The following is a 16,743-nucleotide window of genomic DNA, read 5'->3' on the forward strand; positions in this document are numbered from 1 at the left end:
ATTTTGTTTTGCCTTGTCATCTTTTAGCTACATTACATTCCATGCCACTTATCCAGAAACACCAAGCATGCAGATGAGATAGCCAAAGTGAAGTCAAGTGCTGATCTGCATACCTGTACTGGGTAGTGACTATTGTAATTAAAGCGTATGTAAATACAAAGCCAATAAAAACCAATACAAATACCTGGCACCATCCCTAAAGATTCTGTCCCATTTTCAATCACACAGAGCCTCTGCACATACCTATTATGCATTTTATCTGTGTTCACGCGACTGCCCAGTCCCCATCTACCCATAGCTCAGAGGGCTTCTGCCAACACCAAAAGGTCCAAGCAGCCATTCTGTTCTGTGAGACCTAAAAAACCATTCTCAGCCTGAAGGGCAATACAGGGATAACTTGCATCCCTTGAAGCTCCCTGCCTAGATTGATTTTTTTTTCCTTCTTTCTACAGTTCACAATCACTCAACCAACAACCTTCTGTTTCATTCTGCTGTTGTATATATACTGTAATGGTTAGATAGAGAGCCTCCAATTGGGAGACACTGCCAATCACAGAGCTGGGTTACAGGTGGGCAGGTTATGACACAGGTTGACAAGAGAACTACAGGCTTATTGTACTTTTGCACAGCATACTGCCATTCCCTTTGTAAATGTACCTGTGCATATCTCTCAATGCTACCATGGGTCTGAAGCCAAGCATTGACAGAATGCAGGAAGAAGGGGTATATTTTTGCAACGTGCAAAAAGAAAAGAAGAAAAAAGGCTGCAAAAGTAATCCTAAACTTTGATTCCAAAAGTAATGTAACTATTTAATTTTTTGCATTTATTAGTACACTTTAGTTCTTTGTAGAAGCACAACACCCACTAAACTAGCATGTTCAGAACAGATGTTCAGCAATGAATACTGTAGCCTCTCCTGTCAGATTCAGTTAGTAGATTCTGAGCAGCCCAAACCCACAAAACATACAGTGTGCAAACACCACTTTGCTTTAAGTGCAAATTTAGGCACAATGCACAGTAAAATTGGGTCATCTCTAACAGAGCATTAACACTCCGACAGTGCACGTTGAAAAAACAGGGTGCTGCAGGAATACCCAGAGATTTGACTTGCAGCAAGGTCAAAATGTTTTATACTGTATTCTTAGGTTCAGATACCCCAAATGGACTGTGACAAGCAAATAGGTACTGGCACACTACAACCAATGCTGTGATACTGTATACTTAGCTTATCTGTGCCTAAAGTACAACGCAATGTATACAAAATTGTATAAAAGCAGTGATCCTGTGTCCAGTACTTTGAAATAAACATTTTAAAGGCTAGCTGGTTGAGTGTCATGTCACAGAGCTGTCTATAAACATTTTTTACAACATAATCAGGTGCAAAAAGGGAGTGGCATTGTGAGCAATACATTGAAATGAACATATTTAAAAGCTTAGTGAGTGAGCTGCATCATGTTTTAAGCTGGTCAGAATGGTCGCACATGCAAAGCACAATCAAAATCTGACCTTTCAATGAGGACATCTAGCCTGCTTTGAACCCTAAAAGTCAAAGGGGGCATGGCTGACATGCTTTAGACTGAGGGTGCAAGTCTAAAAACAGACAACTGGATTAAGCAAGGTTTATTTTTCCTTGGATTTCTTATATGTTTGTTTCCCGACTGAAAGTGGCTGCATCACACACACTGGCATCTCATGTATATGGTCACTTTCAGAGCTGTCGAATAAAGATCTTAACAGAAAATTTCTAAGTGCTATGTGAACTTTAATGTGCTAAAGCTCTGAATGACCAGTTTTAGGTATGTCACATCTGTGTCACTTCCCCATATATTTGCAAACATATTTTAGACTTATATGCAGGTTTTAAACTTGGCCTTTTCTGCTAGCCAGCAAAATGGAGCTTTGATTGAAAGAAAATTTGTGCTCACACATGACAACACAGGTTTGCATTAATCTCCCCTGACCCTGCAGCAGCACATACTTTTCTTTCATTTGCTCCCCTCACTAGAGAACCAAGGAAAGTTGAGCATAAGCTGCTGTGGAAAGGGGCAAAACACCCCCCCCAAAAAAACATTAATAAATGGCATTTAGAATAAAACCTACAAAACAAATACATATAATTTAACCATGTTCACCACTAGACTTACCTGTTGCATTAGTTATTGTCAGAGGGAATCCCTGAAGCTGGTGCACCTGTATACCAGAGGTTCCTAAGGCACCTAGGTTAATGGTCTGGAGACCGGGCATGGACGAAAGCTGAGCAGCGTTGACTGTTACTGTGCCAGCTGGCATAGAGGTGGCAGTACTTGTTGGCTGCCCGAGAGATACCCCCTGCATAGGGGCAAGGGTGATTGTCTGAGCCTGAGGATTCTGAACCTGCAGATTCTGCAACTGGATTGTTTGCCATGTGACCTGCCCATTAGGTCCTACAGTGGGTGTACGGATAATGATTGGGCCAGTGTTTGGCACAGTTTGAATTTGGAGATTCTGTAAGGCATCTTGGGAGATGGCTTGCGTACTGAACGTTTGGCCGGAAAGCTGAGCAGCTTGTATTGTTTGGATAGCCTGGCCTCCCTGAACAATTTGAGGCTGAATGAGAATCTGTTGTTGCTGCTGGGATTGGTCACCCTCCTTTTGCTGGCCCTGCTGAAGGTTGCCACCAGCCTGTTGCACAGCATCAGTGACCAAATTGATCTGACCAGATCTCTGAGAAGTCTGAAGTTGGACATTGGTCCCAGATGTGGTAGTTCCACTGCTGCAATTTAACAGATTGACACCGCTAGCAGTGGTGCTGGTGGAAAGATTATTGGCATTTGTAAAAAAGGTTGCTGTGTTGGCTTGAGAGGTGACCAACTGTGAGGAACTGATAGCAACTCCTGAAGTAACAGGCTGAGAGTTATCCTGAGAACCACTGTTCAGAGTCACTGACTGAGAAGTGGGTGTTAAAGAAGCTGCATTCACAGGCAGAAGTGTGATGTTGCCATTAAGAGCAACAGGGACATTGGTCAAGTACTGGGTCTGTCCAGACAGGACATTGTTGGCTAGGCCCATTCCTTGAATTGGGACAGCTTGCTGAAGAAGATTGGGCATGGCAAGTATGTTTCCTGCACCAGCTCGATTAGTGGTAATAATCTGTTGGTTAGTAGCTGGAATAATCTGCAGCTGTCCAGAGGCATCTTGCTGGACGTTCACCTGAGCAGGGGCAGTAGTAAATTGCAATTGCTGCCCATCCATGGTTTGAAATTGTGGTATAACTTGGTACTGAATATTAGACATTGCCCCCTGAAGACTTGCCAAAACCTGTTGGTTTTGCATATTTGGGGCTGCTGCTACTACAAACTGCCCAGGGGCTAGCTGACGATTTTTTGACGAAGCATCGCCTCCAGCTTGGTCCTTGGTTGTAGGGGAAGCAGTAGATATGATTTGCCAGCCATTCGCTGTCTGTGCAATTTGAGCAGTACTCAGATCCAGTTCTGTAGCACCTTGTTGCTGACCTCCACCATTTCCATTTTCGGGGGGCTCAATCCTACTACACGTGGCAGCCAATAAGGCCAAAGGAGAAGGCTGGGAATCCTATTAGAGAAAAATGAATCAGTTTAGTGCAATGCACCCCAATATTCAAACAAAAAACAACAGCAAAAGTAACTGTACATTTTAAAGTATACCTAAAGGCAAAACTAGTTTTTTTAGTCCTGGATAGAGTGGAGAGGGCTAAAAACTAGTTAGGGAGATTCACACTCTCTATTGGTCATGTTTACCATTATCATTGAAAATGAAAAAAATCCCCAAGATTTGGGATGACACCAGAGCAGATATACATGGGAAATATTTTAATGGGTACACTAGTTCTGGGGACACCCCAGGACCCAGGCAACTAATTCATGTAAATAAATTACACATGCTTCCTAACATTTTTGGGTAACTTCTATTTTAATAGAAGCTCAGGTTCCCAAGCTTATTAAGGAGTACCTGGTAGCTAGATTACGGGGGTGCCTACGCATGAAAACTACTATTGAGATCCACATGTTACATGTCGCCGCGAAGGCCAGAATGAGAGCAATAATTCTAGCACCAGACCTCCTCCATAACACTAAACTGCTGACCTATAAGGGGCTTTAAAAGCGTCACCTATAGAAAATATAGGATTACTAAAGTTTGCAGCTATTTCACGAGCGCATGCAAATTTAAGGTTTGACATGTTGGATATCTATTTACTTGATGCAACCTCATCTTTTATATTTTACAAAAAAAAAAAATGGATAGTTTATTGCTTTTTGTGCCCTAAAATTAATTTAAGTGTATTTTTTACTGAAGTTGTGTATTTCCTAGATCTTTGTGATAATATCATGTGACATACAAAATTGGAACTACCGCTATTTTATTCTCGAAGGTCTCTGCTTTCAGAAAATATATAATGTTTTGGAGTTTTCTGTAATCTTCAGGCCTTAAATGATTTTTTTTAAATGTGTGCAAAAACGGCTCAGGCAGTGAAAGGGATAAAGGATAAGCCGGACACCCCCGTTTCCTGATGAGAATCCAATCGGTGCTCATTACACTGCAAGGTCGCTGTCCTTCCTGCTAGTCCCTGGGGGCAGGGCTGGAGACAGGCAGGGAGGGAAGGAGGAGATAAACAGCGCAACATTTAAGTCGCCATAAAGCCCTTTTTGTTTTTAAAAGCCCCAGACATTACTTAACCCCTTCACGCAGACGGCACACAAATGTGCAGCCTCATGGAACTGGGCTTTTTTTCCGTGGGGACGCACATTTGCGTACCTGTCTTTGTGCTGGGAATGCGCCGCACGGCACGGTCCCAGCACAGAGACCACGGTGTCACTGAGAGCCCTGGGTCCTGTTCTTAAGATCGGGACCCGGGACTCCCGATTCCAGGTCACATGATCGCTGTGATAGCCTCTGATTGGCCATCATAGTGATCAGTCACTGTGCAGCCCGGCCCCCTTGTTTTTTCTCTCTCTATGAATGGAGAAGAGAGATACATTGTATCTCTATAACTCCTGACAGAGAGATAAAAAAATGCTTGTAAAAAAAAAAAAAAAAAAAGGAGGAAGATAAATAAATATTAAAAAAGAAAATAAAATAAAGAAAAATACCTAGATCAAGGTTTGATCTAGTTCAGTGCCATGGTTAGTGTTTGGGTCAAAGGTCAGGATTTAAAAAAAAAAAAATTGGTATCAGTTAGCGTTAATGTCAGTGTGTTTTAGGAAAAAAAAAAAAAAGAAAAAATGCGTACTATTGTTTCTGGGCTGTACTACGGGTACGAACAACAAATAACATACACATACAGTTGCAAGAAAAAGTATGTGAACCCCTTGGGATTACGTGGAGTTTTGCATGAATTGGGCATAAAATGTGCTCTGAACGTCATCTAAGTCACAACAATAGAAGAACACAGTCTGCTGAACATAATACTACACAAACATTAGATGTTGCCATGGTTTAATTACACATAACATGTAAACATTCACAGTGCAGGGAGGAAAAAGTATGTGAACCTTTGGACTTAATAACTGGTTGACCCTCCTTTGGCAGTAATAACCTCAACCAAACGTTTCCTGTAGTTGCAGATCAGACCTGCACAACGATCTGGAGTAAGTTTGGACCACTCCTCTTCACAAAACTGTTTCAGTGTAGCAATATTCTTGGGATGTCTGGTGTGAATCGCTCTCTTAAGGTCATGCCACAGCATTTCAATTGCGTTGAGGTCAGGACTCTGACTGGGCCACTCCAGAAGGCATATTCTGTGCTGTTGCAGCCATTGTTTTGTTGAATTACTTGTATGCTTTGGGTCATTGTCCTGTTGCATCACCCATCCTCTGCGGAGCTTCAGTTGGCGGACAGATGGTCGTACGTTTTCCTGCAAAATGTCTTGATAAACTCTGGAATTCATTTTCCCATCAATGACAACAATCCGTCCAGGGCTAGAGGCAGCAAAGCAGCCCCAAACCATGATGCTCCCTCCGCCATGTTTTACAGTGGGGATGAGGTTTTGATGTTGGTGTGCTGTGCCTTTTTTTCTCCACACATAATGTTGTGTGTTCTTCCCAAACAACTCAATCTTGGTTTCATCTGTCCACAGTATATTTTGCCAGTAGTGCTGTGGAACATCCAGGTGCTCTTTTGCAAACTTCAAACATGCTGCAATATTCTTTTTGGACAGCAATGGCTTCCTCCGTGGTGTCCTCCCATGTACTCCATTCTTGTTTAATGTTTTCCTTATTGTAGATGTGTCAACAAAAATGTTAGCATGTGCCAGAGATTTCTGTAGGTCTTTAGCTGACACTGGGATTCTTCTTTACCTCATGCAGCATTCTGCGCTGTGCTCTTGCAGTCATTTTTACAGGACGACCACGCCTAGGGAGAGTAGCAACAGTGCTAAACTTTCTCCATTTGTAGACAGTCTGTCTTACCATGGACACATGAACATCAAGGCTTTTGAAGATACTTTTGTAACCCTTTCCAGCTTTATGCAAGTCAACAATTCTTGATCGTAGGTCTTCTGAGAGCTCTTTTCTGCGAGGCATGGTTCATATCAGACAGTGCTTCTTGAAACCAGTAAACCCAAAACAGGTGTGTGTTTTTTAAGGGCAGGACAGCTGTCAGCAACACATCCAATATCATCACACTGATTGGAGTCAAGGTTGGCTCACTCCTGGCTCCAATTAGCTCTGGGAGAAGTCATTAAGCTAGGGCCTCACATACTTTTTCCTCCCTGCACTGTGAATGTTTACATGTTATGTGCAATTAAACCATGGCAACATCTAATGTTTGTGTAGTATTATGTTCAGCAGACTGTGTTCTTCTATTGTTGTGACTTAGATGACGTTCAGAGCACATTTTATGCCCAATTCATGCAAAACTCCACGTAATCCCAAGGGGTTCACATACTTTTTCTTGCAACTGTATATGGTATCACTGCGATTGTCAAGAGCTGGAGAATTTATTTTGGGTTGTTCTATGGAGGTAGGTAATGGTCGTAACAAGAAACACACAGCTAAATAAAAAAAATAATATATTTTTTTTTACTATTTTGGCCCAGTTTTCCTTCGATAATAATAAAAAAAAAAATTAGGAGCTATCCATTACCATTTACCACCAAATGAAAGCCCAATTTGTCCTGAAAAAAAAAACAAGGTATAATCCACCTGGATGTACAAAGTAGTTCTGATGATATGTACGGTTTTACTAACACATGTCACCGTTGCAGAATTGCTTAGGCATTTAGATTTGTTTTACCCTTAGGCGTGAAGGGGTTAATGCAGTTTTAAATATGGTTTTGATTAAAAATCTATTTTTTTTTTTATCAGGACAAGTAGATTGTCACGAGGGACAAGTAGATTGGGACACCGATTTAGTCCCTGGACAAGTAGTTTTTACAAAAATTTCCACATGCCTGTTTAGTATAATGGCTCAAAATAATTACTAAAATTTACATAAGGTGGCATCTTAGCTACTGAAAAATTAGATGCCTGCCAACTTATGTAGAAGAACTAATGTTTAAGTAGACACATATGGAAACAAGCAAATCAAGAGTTTCCTTTTGGGGACATTTTATGCTCCTCTTCACCATATTGCTACATTCACACCTGAGCAATGCATTTATCACAACCGACCGCTGACTAGAAAGGACTGTCTGTCACGCGCCAAGGAACCTCGTGTACTAATATCTGGCACTAAGCCAAGCGCATTTTGTTGCGCGACTACTACAAAGTCACTCAGGAGTGCATTCAGCATCAAGGAAAAAAAAGGGTGATATTAACATGATAGGTAAAAAAAAAAAAAAAAGTTCATTTTGTGGTGTTGCCTTACAAAACTAAATTTATCAAGAAATATATGATTGGGTTTAAAAAGGAGGTTGGCATGTCCTGTACAAAAGTAGAAAATTATTGTGCTCCATAGACATCTACAAAAGCGGAGTGAACCCCTTCAGACACCATATATAAATCGGCGGCTGGAAAAAGTGTTATTGGCATTTTTGCCAGTAGGAAAAAAAGTTCCGATAATCATGCAATTGTGCCCGCAATTTTGCCACGGTTTTCAAAGATCATAATCAAAAAAAGTATCAAAAATGCAACACGTGTTTTTTATGCAGTTTCAATGCATTTCAGGCCTGAATCACACCAATGCAGCTTGCGTTTTGTCCATTTTTCAGTGTGATTTTAAGTTGTTTGATGCATGTTGCGTTTTTTTTTGGGCAACTTGTTGCTGAGCAGATTAAAAACACATCAAAAATGCGTCAAGACCGTACTACATGCGTTTTCTGCAGCATCTCCATTGAAGTCTATTGAACCAAAAACACAACGTTTTGCCCCTTAAAAAGTCCCTGACCCTTTCCACAAAAGCAGCAAAAAGCATAAATATGAACGTGTCCCATAGGAAACCATGTTAGACTGTAGTGCGTTTCTACAAAAAGCAATAAAAATGCATAGGTGTAAACCAGGCCTCAATGGGAAGGTGCGTTTTTTTTTTTAACTGACCTAATAAGCACCATAAATGCGACAAGCAGGATTTTTAACACCACAAGGAAAGTGCAACAGACCCTGTAAAGACATCCATTGAATTTAAAAGGGTGCATTTCTCGAGCTTTTTTTTTTTTTAACCGCAAAATCGCTTCAAAAACTACTCTGTGTGAAAATAAGCCTAGATCATATTCATTTAAATTCATGATATTAATTAATAAGTTGAATACACACAAACACACACATATATATATATATATATATATATATATATATTTTTTTTTTTTTTATTTTATTTTTTTTTTTAACTGTCCGTTTTGGTTTTAGGGCCAAATGCATCCTGAATTTTCATTGCTGTGCACTACTACCACTGATCCAATTAGCCCATATACACTGGACCAGGGTTTCTAGGGTCCCTCCAGAGGTTGCTAGGGGTTCCTTGAGCAATTTCTGCCTCTCAGATAAGTTCCCACTGACACCATCAATCTTTTTAGCTCTCTGTAAGGGGGTAATTCTTCCCTATGATCACAAATGTAAGAAGCAGTCTTCCCACTGACTATCACACTAATGTATCATGAGCTGTAGATATAGTCATTTTTAGCAGGGGTTCCCTGAGACCAGAAAGTTATTTCAAGAGTTCCTTTGTGTTGAAAAAGTTGACAAAGGTTGCACTGGACACTCTTCACTGGCCAACAAGACAATCACTAAAGCTGTGTACACACTAGAAGTTGTTTTTTTTTTTGTTCAACCTAGTGGGCTGTACAAAAAAAAAACACAAAAAAACAGATTTGTATTAGGGGTGCACCAAAATTTCAGCGGCTGAAACAATTCGTCCCCGAAAACACCCCTATATGAAAATAAGCACCGATATGAAAATAAGCACCGATAAAAGCGCAGAAAATAACCCCGCCCCCTTGCCGCTGCCACCGGCCGCCGCTCGGTAGTTCTCAGCCTTACCTAAGAAAGCACTGAACGATCCCGGCACTGGGCATAGAGATAAGTGAAGGAAAGATGGCCTCCACTCATCTCTATGCCCTTGGAGGACCGGAGCGATGTCACTTCCAGTTCCGGCGCCTTGTAAACAAAGCAAATTTGGTTTTTTTTAGAGCACTAGATCAATGCTTTTCATTGTAAAGGGGAGATGAGGGGTCTTATTGACCCCATATCTCTCCATAAAGAGGACCTGTCACTAATTATTTCTATCACAAGGGATGCATGCATTCGTTGTGATAGAAGTAAAAGCGATTACATTATTTTTAAAGGGATATTGTAAAAAAAAAAAACAACTTTAAAGTGCCCCCCCCTTTCTCGCAGGTAGTGGTGAATGCATACACAGGCCACACTCACATATGTAAACGGTGGTCAAACCACACACGAGGTATCGCCACGAACGGCAAAGCAAGAGCAATAATTCTTGCACTAGACCACCTCTGTAACTTTACACTGGTAACCCGTAGAAATTTTTACAGCGTCATTAATGGAGATTTTTAAGTACCGTAGTTTGAAGCCTTTCTACGAGCACAATTTTAAAGTGTGACATGTTGGGTATCTATTTGCTCGGTGTAACATCAGCTTTCATATTTTACCAAAAAAATTGGGAAATGTTGTGTTTTTTCCCCCCAAAAAATATAAAATTAAATTTTTAAAAACTGTCCGATTTGGTTTTTGGCCAAGTGCAACCTGAATTTTTGGTTTCAGCACCAGATTTTTCATTTCAGTGCACCACTACACAGTACTAACACAAACGACGCCCCCCCCCCCAAGAACACACTGGCCATTGGCTGCCAGTGCTGATAGGATTCTGGTTCTCTTAAGTGACTGCAAAGCAATACTTCTGGCACAAGGATTCACAACAAATGTGAATGTTAACCTACATCACTTCCTGTCCCATATAATATTTTTCAGCCAAGAGGACACCCAAACATGGCTGCTATAGCCTAAGTTAATAAGCAGGTAGAACAACGGTGATGTCAGGTAGATTCATAACATAATCTAACTGCAAAAAGTAATATTTTATTGCAATCTAGCCCACCCCTTTAGTTTCATCAGCCTAGATGCCAACTTTTCTGGTCCTTACTCCCTGAAAACTCATCCCCACTGTTCCTTTACTCAGATGCCAATATTTATTATCTAGCCTCAGGTTCCAAACAAATTATATATTTGAATCTACCAACATCATGGCCTTTTTCTCCTGCCCCTCCATCAAAGCTCTGAAAACAGTGAACGCTTATTCCACCCGAAATCCCCAGACTTATTCACATTGCACATGGATGATGGGAACCATGCCCATGTACACTGTCCCACCAAAATGAGGTAATCTTGGGATTTTACCAGAACTAGTATTGCCATTAGATTTCCCCTCTAATAGTGTTCTGATGTCAATCCAAAATTTGAGACTTTTTATTTTAGATAACAGTAAACGGAACAAAGAGAGTGGGTCAAATTCTCGAACAGGGACACAGACAGCTATAAAACCTGACAAGAGTTCTAATTGCTTTCTGAAACAAAAAATGTTTGCCTTTAGTGACACTTTAAATGTTTTGCCTACCCAAAAAATGTGTTGGGAGTTATAGGCGGAGTCCTTTGGCCTCCCACCTTGGACTTGTTGGTGTTCCTACTTCTTTCTAGAATAGGAAATTATCCAAACAGGAGAATGGAACTCCCTCAGTGACCACAGCGGGTACACAATCCTGAAACTGGTCACAGAGATCTTGCAAATAAAATTTCCATAAAAAAACTATTATTTGAGATCAGTGTCCCTAGAAATACCCCTGTAATTGCCCTTTGCACAGTAGCACATTGCCTCAGGAATGTCCCAATGGCCTTCTCAGAAGTTCCACTGAAAACAGTACTTGAACCAGGCCCAGTGCCTAGCTCAGCATACTATGAAATATCCCTACCCTAGAAACACAACTCAACAGTTCCCCTGCAAAAACCACTGTCCTTGTCATGTTTGGATCAACTCCAGCATACCCAGAAATGTCCTTGTGCCCCCATACCAGTTTTAGCAGCAACATTATACCTGAAAATCTGTTTTCCACATGGAAAGACCCCTTAGTGGTAGTAAAGTGTTCCTCAATATACTGGAAAAAGACTGACTGCATGGTCTGCCAATACTAATGTATATACACTTAAAACTGAACTCTGGAAACTAGACAAGAACAAGCCTTGCAGAGGTGTCCCCCGCACTGCAAGGGTTAAATACTTGTTTAGTCTAGAGGGAGCTACACAGACATTATTACTTACCTGACTCCACACTCAGGCTCCTATCAAAAGCGCCAATCTGTGGGCAGGACCTGAGCATCATCACATGCAATGCAGGGCTATTAACCCTTCATTGTATGTGGAGGGGTAATCATGCAACCACAGCCCAAAGCATCTTAGAGAGGAGGCTGTGTGGATCTAGGGAGACTGCTAGCACCAGGAATAAAGTATGTATGCCTCCTTATCTGTACACCCCTAGACCCAATAAGCATTTAACCCTTGTAGTGTGGGGGGCCACACTGCTTGTGTTGTTTTTGTCCCATTTCTGGAGTTCAAAAAGTCTTTGAATTGTATTTTCACAGTTGTGCACATGTACCTTAAGGGTTGCTTCACACCAATGTGTTTTAAATGTAACAGGAAATGGCTGATCTTAAAGACATTGCAGTTAACATTAACTTTAGAGCAAATGTTTCCCCTCAGTCTCTGGAAACAAGAACTGATAGCTTATCGTGCATAACAAAAAATGCCTGGATCAAAAAGATAATCATGAACAGTAATCATGTTTAACTAAATGTATATCCTCATGCAGTAATAAAACAAAAGCATTCATTTTAAATGACACACTAATAAGAATGTATAATCATGACACAAAGACAAGGATCTGTTTGCACACCTATTTTATGGAGGATAATAGCCAACTTTACCACAAACAAGTAGCACAAAGTTTACTTAGAAACAAAAACTACACTGAGAAAAAGATTGTGTGCGCGTGTATGTCAGTAGGATAACTCCATTCAAAAACAAATACATATTATGTTCCCAGCATCTTTATTACACACACACATATATATATATATATATATATATATATATATATATATATATATATATATATATATATATATATATATATACATACATATACACACACACACACACGGGCGGACTGACCATTTGAAAACTCGGGCACTGCCCGAGGACCCGGGGTCAGTAGGGGGCCCCATGAGATGCCCCTGGTACCTTTTTCATAGGCTTTTTTGAGTTTGGGCAAGGACACAGGGGCCCCATGATCCCCTATTGCCCAGGGGCCCCATGAGTTGTCAGTCTGCCTCTGCGCACACACACACACACACACACACACACACACACACACACACACACAGTTGTCTTAAGGGCTTGTTGCTAAAAAAAAAAAAAAGCAAAAAAAAAAAACTGTAGCCAAACGAACGTGTCAGATGGACAAGTTAACTTTATGTATGCTGCAATCACCAGTTTTAGAACATACATGCAAACGTGTATATTATACATACATACCTATACTTATTTAGGTCATTTAGCACGTAGAGATAAACCACCATACCATTTATTGACATCCACACAACACAAACCCCGGGGATTAAGCTATTACATAAACCTGAACAGCAGCAATAATCACATCATGGGAGCCTGTGATGACCTGTGACTTCAATTCTAAAGTGGGAGTAATCTTTAGTGATCGGCACACACATATTAACCCACTGACTGCGAGGGAAACCTGCAGAACTGGCATCCCCTGGAAGGAGGAGAGGAACACCCTAAAGTGTGCCAGCATGTAAACAAACCAGCATGTTGTAGGGATGAGAGAACAGGAGGGACAGGGCAGGGATGATGGGTTTGTGGAGCCGGCCCCCAGTGGGCAGTCAGTGTGGGAGGCGGGTGGACCGGCATGCAAAGGGTGGGGGAAAGTCTTGCAGGCCACACAATAGACAACTCCCCTCTCCACCCTCCTCCTGTGCTGAGTGTGTGTCTATGGGGTGGGGAGGGGGTGCACATACCTGCCCCTTGTGAGTAAATTCACCTCCTCCTGTCTGACCGTCAATCTTCTCTGAAGTCATCTCGGCTGTGTGCTCTGGATCTCCTGTACACACGGAGAAGAAGTGTCACAACACATCAGCACAATCACATCTCCTGGCAGCAGGAGACATGGCGGGGGCAGGGCAATGCTATTTCCGGGATGGAGCAGGGAGAGCCTCTTGGGGACACTGGTGGCGGCAGGTTGACGTATGGGGGGGGGGGGGGGGGGGGGGAAATTCTAAGATCTCCTATGACCACGAAGCTGGGAGGAACAATGTGGACCTCCAGGGCCCCTGGGGAACTAGTGACTCAGGAAGTAGATTAGCAAGACAATAAGTCCCAGAAAGAACCCAGAGCTAAGACCCAGCACCCCTCCCCCCAACCAATGAAGGACTACAAGTCCCAGCATGAAACCCCGAGAGTTAAGGGCCTGTCCTGCCCTCCTCCCAAATAGTGAAAGGCAACAAGTCCCAGCATGAACCCTTGAGAGCTACGAATGGGACCCATTCCCCCCCCCTAGTGACAGACTACAAGGTCCAGCATAAACCCTTCATATCTAAAGATATGACGACCCCCCCCCCCCGAACTAGGAAAGGGACTATAAGTCACAGTGGAAATCCATGAGATCTAAGGACCTGAACCCCCCTTCACACCAACTGGTAAAGGGACTACATGTGCCAGCATGCACCCCTGAGATCTAAGTATGGGATCCCCTCCCTCCACACCAACTAGTGAGGGGACTACAAGTCCCAGCAAGATCTTGAGTTCTGCGGACCTAACCCCCCCAAGGAAGAGGCTACAGATCCCAGTATGAACACCAGACAAATAAGGACTTGATGCCCCCCCCAACTAGGGAAAGAGATCACAAATCAACTACTGAGATCTAAGGATGCGACCCCCCAGAAGGGAAGGACTACAATTCCCAACATGAACCCCTGAGATCCAAAAACCTACGCCCCTCCCCAGGTCAGTGACACCAACTACTGAAGGACTACGAGTCCCAGCATGCCCCTCCCCCACCGGACAGCAAATATTCTCCCCGTCCTGTGCGGCCTATGTGCAGGCCACGCTGGGAATTGTAGTTCCTCGGCGGGCCGCAGTGTGGTGCCGTACCAATGTCTGGGGAGGGCAGGACTGTGGTCTCCCGGTGTCCAGGTGAGGGGAGGGAGGGAAAGGGGCAATTTGGTGTCTCCACCCCACCCACCGAGGGGGCCAGAGAAAAGGGCGGGAGAGGAGGAGAGAAGGGAGGGGATCTTCCGCCACCCTCCTCCGATTGCGGGGCGAGCGAAGAAAGGGGGCGAGGGTGAGGAGGGCGGAATTCCCTCCCTGGACATCCCCGGTAACAGCGGCCTCCCCTCCCCGCCTCAAACTTGGTACTGCCCCAACAGTGACCGGGCTTTAGTCACTTCGTACCACCGTTCCCTCCCTCCTCCCCCCGGAGCCGAGGGTGGGGGAGGGGGACACTCCCGGTCACATAACCCACCCGCCCGCCATTCCTTACCACTCATCACGTCTGGGGCTGCACAGGGACTTCACACAAACCTTAGCTGACGAAGGCAACCTAACCTGCCTGCCGCGCGGCGGAGACGGGGGAGGGGGCGGGATCACGGGCGGAGATCGACAACCAGTCCGACCACTCCCGCTGAGGGGCGGCTCCACCCGCCCAATTGGGTGGCGCGGAGGGTGGGACAGATCCGATGACTGACAGGAAGACGACTCCAATGACAAGCTGGGTAGCCCCGCCCCCGCCACGGAGTGGGTGATGGGGGCTGGTAAGCGAGGAATGTGGCATAGGAGGGAACAAGGGCGTCGCTCTCTTCCTCCTTTCTCGTTATTCCCGCCCCAAGCCAGATTTACAGTTGGATTGACCAATGAGAGTACGTAAACTCTGTAAAATGAGCCAATAAAAGAAGAGGCAGCGATGGACGGACGGACGGCGGTGTAGGGGTCGTTTGATTACGCTCACATGGATTTAGGCGCCATTTCGTGGGATTTAAAGTTTCTTTTGGGAGTAAAGTTCAGGCAGTGTTAGTTTTGTATGTAGGTGACCCCATAGAAGTAAATGGGGAGCCCCTTACTGAGGTGATCACAATGGCTGCTGTGTGTCATGGCGGGTGTTTAGAGGAGAAATATTGGTTTGTTACGAGGTGAGGTACAATCTAATGGCTGACCTGAACACAGGTGGGAGCTGTGTATGTGAGACCTAGTATGAGGCTAGGTACACGCCTGTGCAGGGTATGTTTGACCTGTTAACGCATTGCATTGCAGTTTTTTTCTTGTTGCTTGGCAGGTTTAAAATGTAAAACCGCAATACGTGCTTTTCTGCAGCGCTTACATTGATTATAGAACCAAAAACACAACTTGTGTTTAAAAAAAAAAAAAAAAGTCCCTGACCCTTTCTGAAAAGGTGCACAGGTATGAACACGTCCCATAGGAGATCATGTTAAATGGGCTGTACTGCGTTTCTGCAAAATGCAGAAAATGCTTAGGTGTGAGCCTAGGGTAAGAGGTAGTACACAGCTAAGGGTGTGCTCACATTGTACCCACTGAGCGGCATTGGGAAATATAAGGGCTCCTTCACACTTTATTTCTAACTCTTGCCAAACACCCCTATAGCGTTTTGGGAAGTTTTTGTTGATTCCCCCTCCCACATGGGCTTCAACTTGTATAAGAGCAGTGTGAACCGCAGGCTTTTGCAAAGCATTTGCAGAGTTTTCAGCAAGCTTTGATGAAGCTCTTAAAGTACCATTCGGCTCTAGTTTGTAGATGTTGAATACAGATCTTAATGGGAGCGTTGACTGCCATTTTTAAGCAAGCTGCTAGCAGACATCCGCCTTCAAGAAACCTGCTAGCAGCTTGTTTAAAGTGGCAATCAGCACTCCAGTTAGGATCTGTACAACATCTACAAACTGGAGCTGAATGTTACTTTACAATCTTCATCAATGCTTACTGAAAACTGCAAATGCTTTGACAAAGCTTGCTGTTCACACTGCTCTTATACAAGCTGCAGCACATGTGAAACTGGCCTTGGTTCTAAAGTCTGAAGGTTCTTTACATAGGGGCAATTTCACACTCCACTCCAGTTTGTTCTTTTTTTTTCCTGCAAAAACACATCAATAGGTTACATGTTTTCTAGTCCCATAGTTCACACCAGTGTAGTCAGTTCCAGTGCTTTCTAGTTCCAGGAAAAAAACATGCTGTATTTTTTTCTGAACTGTACTGGAACGCAGGAAA

General features: G+C 43.3%; 1 protein-coding gene across 3 annotated transcripts in view; it reads right to left on the bottom strand.

Annotated features, from left to right (window-relative positions):
* SP1 (Sp1 transcription factor) overlaps nt 1-15,143 on the bottom strand; it is a 32,966-nt gene extending 17,823 nt beyond the window's left edge. Inside the window, exons 1-3 of one of the 3 annotated variants that reach the window (XM_089691447.1) lie at nt 15,011-15,143; nt 13,491-13,573; nt 2,146-3,571 (exon numbers count right to left, since the gene is read on the bottom strand). In XM_089691447.1, the coding sequence (XP_089547573.1) occupies nt 2,146-3,571; nt 13,491-13,573; nt 15,011-15,017 (1,516 nt within the window). In that variant the 5' untranslated portion in view covers nt 15,018-15,143. Of the gene's footprint in view, nt 1-2,145; nt 3,572-13,490; nt 13,574-14,622; nt 14,713-15,010 lie in introns of those variants that run through there. The other 2 variants (XM_089691449.1, XM_089691448.1) reach the window with 2 other exon arrangements.
* Nucleotides 15,144-16,743: the final 1,600 nt, after the last annotated feature.

The sequence above is a fragment of the Staurois parvus genome, unplaced genomic scaffold, assembly GCF_062004578.1.
Source record: "Staurois parvus isolate SC_StPar_1 unplaced genomic scaffold, SC_StPar_1.0 ptg000562l, whole genome shotgun sequence".
NCBI lineage: Eukaryota > Metazoa > Chordata > Amphibia > Anura > Ranidae > Staurois > Staurois parvus.